The sequence below is a fragment of the Rhamphochromis sp. 'chilingali' genome (genome assembly GCF_963969265.1).
Source record: "Rhamphochromis sp. 'chilingali' genome assembly, chromosome: 2".
NCBI lineage: Eukaryota > Metazoa > Chordata > Actinopteri > Cichliformes > Cichlidae > Rhamphochromis > Rhamphochromis sp. 'chilingali'.
The window spans coordinates 50,297,785-50,305,878 of record NC_137930.1 but is presented as its reverse complement, the minus strand read 5'-3'; the positions used below and the strand labels follow the sequence as shown (position 1 = coordinate 50,305,878).

Genomic DNA, 8,094 nt, shown 5'->3' with positions numbered 1-8,094 from the left:
TTCACAATGCACAAACAGCAAATGGAGATTTTCTCTTTTTCAGATAATTTTCTAAATTGTAGAAGTGGTTGCATGGGAAAAATCACAGTAAATCAGCAGTAATACAAGATCTTTTGGCATTAAGAACCATGCCAAGTTCAAAGCCACTCAAATCACCTCTGTTCCTTACTCTGATGCTAGGCTTGAACTTTGTGTTGACCGTGTATACATGCAATGAATTGCTGCCATACATTTGGTTGAGGGTGTGTGTTGGATATGTCTCAGATAGAGCAAAGATAGCGGTCCCTCTCCCAAGCTAAGCTAACTATTTCCTCATCTCATATTGTAGAATTTGGTGAGCCCTTGTGGTTTGCGCTGCTATAACACTGTCGGACTAACACTGTACAGTTTCTTTGGAAAGAAGCGCCGTCTCTCAAAGCGAATCAGGCATTCTGTCATTTTAATTTCATGACCTGTGCCGTCGACCAAGTTTGGTCAGAAATTATATTATGCTGTGCTAGTAGTAGCTAACAGGTCAGTAACTGCTTACTGTAATGACATTGCAGTTCTCAGTAACAATATTAAGCTATTATATTACAGTTAAAATGATGTTGTTACTTGCATTACAAATGTCCTTCAGTTATCTGAACTAGTGCTACAGTCAATTTCATTTTGGGTGCAGGAGGTCAAAATGGTGGAGTAGTCTACAACTTTGAGGAGTGGAGATATGAACATGGATTTTATTTTTATTTCAAGAAAGGATAAGAGCATTAGGGACATGCAAACTGAGTTCAGGACAGAAACAGCAGCAAAAATATTGATACAAGAACTTCAGGTCTTTGCAACCTGCTGCAGACCGGATGTTAACACAAAGCTAGCAAAAAAAAAAAACCCAGCAGGATGTTAAAGACTTCTTTCTACCTGTTCATGTTTCTAAAACAGACTCGCTTCGGGGATCGCTCTGAAGTGTCCTTTGGGCTGGTTTTCAACTTTGCTTTCTGTTGTTGTATCTCGGTCCTTATTAGGATTGGTGTTGGTGTGTTTGTGTTAGTGTGCGGTTTATATTGTTAACTTGTCGTTATGTTGCAACATGCGTCATGTCATTTTACAAAGAATTAGGAGAGTAATGTAACGACTAGTGTAACACATTACTTCCTACAGCAAGGACTAGGCAACATAAAAGTAATGCAGCTTTAAGGAAAGGTTATGTGTAATGTATTGCATTAGTTACAACTCCAACACCGGCAGTGGTAGTCTCCAAGATCTGTACAAAGTCGTTGAAGGAGTTCCCTTTTAAATGTGGCCAGCAGCCATGCTGGTGTCCCCTAAATTTCAGTCTTTATGCCAGCCTAAGCTAAAGGACTCTTGGGTCTTTTTCATTGATTCAACTTCTAATATATCACGAAGAAACCCATTTTTACTGTTGTTTTTTCCCAATTGCACAACTGTTGTCGTTGTTTTGTTTTTTTATCTGGCATACCAAGAACATTTCATTCGCTTAAGACAAGCAGCATCAAATCAGAGAAAAAATATTGACTCATCACATCTCACATTTACTCATCTGTTTACATCACGGTTAATAAAATGATAGTTAATCAAAACCAACATCAGTATACTAATAAATCCAACATTAGTGTTACTTTCTCTTATTGGCCCACAGTCTTTAGTGTCCTAGCCGCGATGGCAGATTTCGCAACACTCCAGACAAAACTCGAGACACTCGGTTGGCTCGCAGCAGGACTTGAACAAGACGGAGTGGCAGTGGGCGTGGCAGGTGAGCTCCTCCATGGGAACCTCCTGAACGGCTGAACAACAGCGGGTGCACGCGTGGCAGCAGGAGGAGCAGAGGGCGTGAAGGCATGATGAGCAAGCCTCCAGGAGACCCAGGAGCAGCACGGAGCAGTGGCACCACAGGCACGCCAGCAGCAGGTGAAAGCACGTGTCTGCAAAGAACACACGCAAAATCAGACACAAAACAGATTCAGCAACGTTCATCACGTGAGGTCAAACATGTTGTGTTCTAAGAGCTTGCCGCATCCCATCACAAACTGGGATTAACGACTCTATTAACCCTAAATTAATCTCTCACATGTTTGTTTGCAGTGGCAGCTGAAAGTTGAAAGATAAACTATTGTGCTGCAATGATCAAGTGTGATTGTGTTTACTTAATCACAGAGCTTTGTTCAGTCCTCATGGGAAAATAAAAAAGGCCGCAGAGGGCTTCCAGTGATGAACAACAACTAGGAAGGAGCTGTCACATGATAATTGTGCCGCTTCCTAAATTAGGTGCAGATGAAATTGCATACATTAACCCCACCAGTGGGTTACAGGGCGTCTCTCGCGATCCCAACAGTTGTATTGTTACGAAGCTAATGTTTTCATCCTCACACGGACTGGATAGCATGTGATATCATGCAAATCAAGCTGTTTTATCCTGTTTACTGAAGGAAATAAATGAAAAGGAGGCGGCAGAATTCCCTGGGGAGTGGGGTTGAGCGTTTTCCTGCTTAGCCGCCCGAATTATACACCCCCCACCTATAACTCACGGTAATACTTGTGCGTAGATGAAAACGGAGCATTATCTGTGGCTACTGTATTGATTTAATGAGTAACTTCATAGAGATAACAACATGAACACAATGATAAACAAGGAGTGGCCCATTGCACACTTGGAGAAAACAAGAGAAAGTGCAGCTTCAAAGCCTTTCAGCAAAACTTGAAACAGCTAAATTTGTATAGAAAGAGTCACTTTTATCTTCTTTGGTAACTCATTTGAATGTAAGCTATATTGCCAAAAGTATTCACTCAGCTGCCTTCACACACATATGAACCTGACTGCCATCCCTTTCTTCAACCATAGGGTTTAATGTGATGTAGGCCCACCCTTTGCAGCTATAACAGCTTCAACTCCACTGGGAAGGCTGTCCACAAGGTTTAGGAGAGGGTTTATGGGAATTTTGGGCCATTCTTTCGTTCTTCACTGTATTTGTGAGGTCAGACACTGATGCTGGATGAGAAGGCCTGGCTCCACTCTTAAATCATCCCAAACAAAGGTGCTTAAACATTAAGAGCTTCTTAGAGCGAGCCATTCTTTCACAAATGTTTGTAGACGCAGTCTGCATACCTAGCTGTTTGACTTTATACACCTGTGACCAGAGACTGGGAGTCTGATTACTTTTTTCAAGTAATGAGCAAAGTATTATTATTGCAAAAAACTAATTAGATTACTCTTACTTATGTAAGCAAAAATGCTTTTGTCAAAAAAATGACAAAAACATTATCGTCGGCTGTACACGTGGGAAGAAAACCTCTTTCTGCAGCGAAAAATTAAACTTCAAATCTGAGCAAGCACCTAGCACGCTGAATGTGAAATTCATAGAGAAAGCCCCGGATCCTCCCACTGACATGACTGTTGTAGCACCTGGCAAACCTCCACTGGCCCCACTCCTGCTAAACAGGTGAAAATAGACTTAGTGCTGCTGAATCTTTGATTTTATTTATTTTTTGGTGTGTTTTACTTGCATCTATTTGAAAGAATGAGTGTAAACACAAAAAATTATTTTATTTTAGATGCTGGAATATACAGAAAATAGGTTTAAATGTTAAACAAGTTTCTTCCAGTCAAAGGATGTTTTGTATAATTTAATTTTTGCTTGATGTAATATGCATAAAGTTAAAAGATTAAAACTAATAAAACAAGTTTTAAAAACAGACTTTTTCATTTGATTACATTTTATATGATGGATTATGCAGAAACAAATAGAACTGGACTGAAAGGTCTATAAAGTATTCAGGTTGCGTATCATGTTTTTAAAAAGTAACTGAGTAATAAAGTAACTAATTACTTTAGAAAATAAGTAATCAGTAAAGTAAGGGGATCACTTTCTGGGAGAAGTAATCAGTAACTAATTACTATTTTCAAGTAACTTGACCAACACTTCCTGTGACCATGGAGGGTTACAGGTGAATTTAATCATTTGGATGGGTGAGTGAATACTCACTTGGTAATAGTAAGTAGGTAAGTAAATAAAGTTTATATACAGGGTGGGCCATTTATATGGATACACCGTAATAACATGGGAATGGTTGGTGATATTAAAGTCCTGTTTGTGGCACATTAGTATATGTGAGGGGGCAAACTCCTCAAGATGGGTGGTGACCATGGTGGCCATTTATTGGTAATGTCACAAGAAAAAGAATGGTGTGCTTGGTTTCAATGTAACTTTATTCTTTCATGAGTTATTTACAAGTTTCTCTTTGTTCACAGCCATTGACATGTCGAAGAGGTTAACACGTGAGGAGCGGATCGAAATTGTGTTGATATCTGGTGAACGCAGTAACCGGGTCATTGCAGCAGATTTCAATGCAAGACACCCTACGAGACCACCCATCTCCCATGCTACAGTTAGCAAACTGCTTGCTAAGTTTCGTGAAACTGGTTCAGTGTTGGATTTGCCAAAATGTGGACACAAGAAAACTGTCACTAATGAAGAAACATCAGTGGCTGTCCTTGCTTCATTCAGCAAGAGCCCACAGCGTAGCACTCGCCGCATGTCACTGAGAGTGGCATTAGTCGAACATCCCTTCGGCGGATATTAGCTACTCACAAATGGCACCCTTACAAACTCCAGCTACTGCAGCATCTCAACAAGGATGACCCAGATCGGCGCACAGAATTTGCAGAATGGGCAAAACAAAAATTGGAACAGGACCCTCAGTTCACGCAGAAGATTTTGTTCAGTGATGAGGCAAACTTTTATGTGAATGGTGAAGTTAACAAACAAAACCACCGCTATTGATCTGACACTAACCCACATTGGATGGATCCCTCCAAGACTGTTGGAACAACAAAAGTGATGGTTTGGTGTGGTATATGGGGTACAACGATAGTGGGTCCATTCCTCATCAATGGAAGCCTCAAGGCCACTGGATATTTGAAATTGCTACATGATGATGTGTTTCCCTCTTTATGCACTGAAGTTGGCATGTTCCCTGAGTTTTTCCAGCAAGATGATGCACCACCACATTATGGGTGCTAGGTCCGAGCATTCCTAGATGAACAGTTTCCTGGAAAGTGGATTGGTCGTCGTGGGTCAGTTGAATGGCCCCCAAGGTCTCCCGATCTGACCTCCTTAGACTTTTATCTTTGGGGTCATCTGAAGGCAATTGTCTATGGTGTGAAGATACGAGACGTGCAGCACCTGAAACTACGGATACTGGATGTCTGTGCTGGCATTTCTCCTGCGGTGTTGCTATCGGTGTGTGAAGAGTGGGAGAAGAGGGTTGCATTGACAATCCAACACAATGGGCAGCACATTGAACACATTTTATAAGTGGTCAGAAACTTGTAAATAACTCATGAAAGAATAAAGTTACGTTGAAACCAAGCACACCATTGTTTTTCTTGTGACATTACCAATAAGTTTGATGTGTCACATGGCCCTCTCCCTATTGAAAAAACAAAAGTTGTATCCAAGATGGCCGACTTCTAAATGGGCACCATGGTCACCACCCATCTTGGGGAGTTTGCCCCCTCACATATACTAATGTGCCACAAACAGGACTTTAATATCACCAACCATTCCCATGTTATTACGGTGTATCCATAAATGGCCCACCCTGTATATTGTGTCTATCAAACTCTTCCTGACTTAACTGTATGTTCTCAGTTTATTAGCTTAATCAATTCCTCAGATTAAAAGTGAGAACAGACAGATGTCACAATATAACCATATAGAAGCAGTAATATAGAAAAAAAAAAGAATATTTTTACTGTGTAATAACTTTTGATATTGTGTATGTTAATATCACAGTTATTATTGTCTTAGTCCCGAAATACAGAACTTGCCTTGTCTTGGAAAGGAACATTGATCTGCTAGCGTATTAAAATTGCTTACTGTGTGCATCAAAATAAACGTTACAGTTTGTACTTTCTGTTCACATCGTCATTGTTCTTTACATTATGTAAATCAAGTCATACTGTAGAACTTACCAGCAGGTGTAGCCGCAGTTTGGTGTGATCCAGCCGCAGCACCTGTCTCCTTTCTCCTTTTACTGCTCCTGCTGCCGCTGTGCACTGACAACCTGGAGCCCGGCAGTCTGTCATCTGGAGCTGTGAGGCCACACCGTGGACACTCGGGCTTCTGCTGGTGGTCATATGTACGTTTCTTAAATGCTGCTGCCTCCTGTGAGGCCTCTGCTGGTGGAGAAACAGCAGGCAGAGGCTGAGCTGGAAATGGAAGGATCAGCTCGTGAGATTGTTGCAACTAAATGCCGGATGAAACAGTTTTCTGGCACATGTTGTTATATGTCTGTCTTTATCATTAGTTATAATTTGATTAAGTATTTCAATGATTAATTACAATGTGAATTAAAGAGGAAATTTCTTAGTTTACACCTTCTAAATAACCTGATCAGTCAGAGTAACAATAAATTTTTGTAACTGTATTAATAATGCTTCGCAGGTCTCTTTGTTTCCACTTACAGCTGATAAGATCAGTGGTGATGGTATTTCCTCTGCTAACAGGGTCACCCACTGAAAGGATTTCCTGGGCTGATTTTAGAGACGTGCTACCTTGAGACACAAAAAGAAAGACAAGTTAGATGTTGAGTTGGTAAAAAGGCAAGAAGCTCTATCGTGAATGCACTCAGCTCTTATATATTTGCCAGAATATTGCGATATTTAACAAATATAATGGAAACCTCTTAAGTTGCGAGCTCTTATTGCTGTCCCATGTTGCTTTATTGTGTCCAAAAAGCTTTTGACCCTTTGCCCATTTTGTTGTGGAGAAACACTAAAACCTTTAAATACGGAAAAATAGAAATCCTTACAAATAGTGAACAGAGGAACCAAATGTTGGTCCTTGTTTCTGTATTGGTTGAGAAAACCTATAAAATCTTGCACCTCCACCCTCACACCCACCCATTTCTCGTGATTTCTTAAAAATGACACCATTGTTTACATATGCTAATTAGGAAAAAGAGCGAGACTTTTGTCAATGTCCATCAAATAATCCGTCCTTAATCCTATTAACATAACTCTAAGTTACTGGAATTATTTGTTTTTACATCACATCATCTGCACTTACCTTTAGTCTGGCTTGTTTTTTGCTCCTCCCCATCCACAGATAAGTGCTCTCCTGGTAACATGTCTGGTGTACATGACTGCTCAGGATCCTTCTTACGCTTTGTTCACTCGATCTCCTCCTTCACCCTCTGGCTTCTGTCCACACCAAAGGGTCAGGAAACCTCCACCAACACCCAACATGCCGACATGAGTCACCGCTCAGGAGGCTTTTAGCTATGCTCTTTGTGTGTGTGTTTTGTTGTGAGTTAATAACAATCCCCTTCCCAACAGAGCGGCTGTGCCAAACATTGCTGATCACAGAGCACAAAGAAGGCCGAGGCCTTGCTGAGTGACTTCAAGTTGCTTTCTCTGTTCTGCTTTTAGTCACCTAACACAATGGAGACACATACCCCATGAGTGTGTCAGCTGAATATTGTGTATGTTCTCTTCCCTCTTTCTCACACAAGCCAAACCGATAAAAGTTGTCTGCTGTCTAGCTTTTAGTATGCATAACATAGTAATATTTCCCATGTGAGATGAGAAGATGCCACTAATTTCAAGAAAAGTCATATTTTTATGTGTGCCATAAAGCAGGATATTTTCCTGTTTTGTGCATTACTCTGTTTGCCTTTCACAATTGTTCAAATACCTTAAAATGTAAAAAGAACAGAGTAAAAAGTCAACATTTGTCATTGACGAGCCAACATTCAGTCCTGAGCCTGACATGCTTGTTTTAATCCTAAGAGCTTCTGTGGAGAAACAGAGCGTTAAAGCTGCCAGCTTTGTTTTTCTTTTTTAATCTCGAATCATTCATTTCATCAGGACCAGGGGTTTTAATAATTACCAATAAGGTGGTTAAGCCAAGAACCTGCTCAGAACATTTTTATGACGTTAAGTTTCTTTTTAATGACTTTAGATGCAATCAGTGTGTAAATGTCTGGCATCATTTCTGAATGGTGATTTTTTTTTTCAGCTGTTTAACTTATTTGTTAAGAGATGGTTAATTAGATTCATTTTGAGAATATCCTTTTACTTTTTCTTTTCACACC

At 40.3% G+C, this 8,094-nt stretch overlaps 1 protein-coding gene across 1 annotated transcript; it reads right to left on the bottom strand.

Annotated features, from left to right (window-relative positions):
• Positions 1-706: 706 nt before the first annotated feature.
• Positions 707-7,307, bottom strand: LOC308391883 (uncharacterized protein). Its single transcript, XM_080874641.1, has 4 exons — positions 7,068-7,307; positions 6,464-6,553; positions 5,972-6,208; positions 707-1,922 (listed from the first exon to the last, which is right to left on the bottom strand). The coding sequence occupies exons 1-4, from the start codon at positions 7,126-7,128 to the stop codon at positions 1,651-1,653; spliced, it is 660 nt and encodes a 219-aa protein (XP_080730767.1). The 5' UTR covers positions 7,129-7,307; the 3' UTR covers positions 707-1,650.
• Positions 7,308-8,094: the final 787 nt, after the last annotated feature.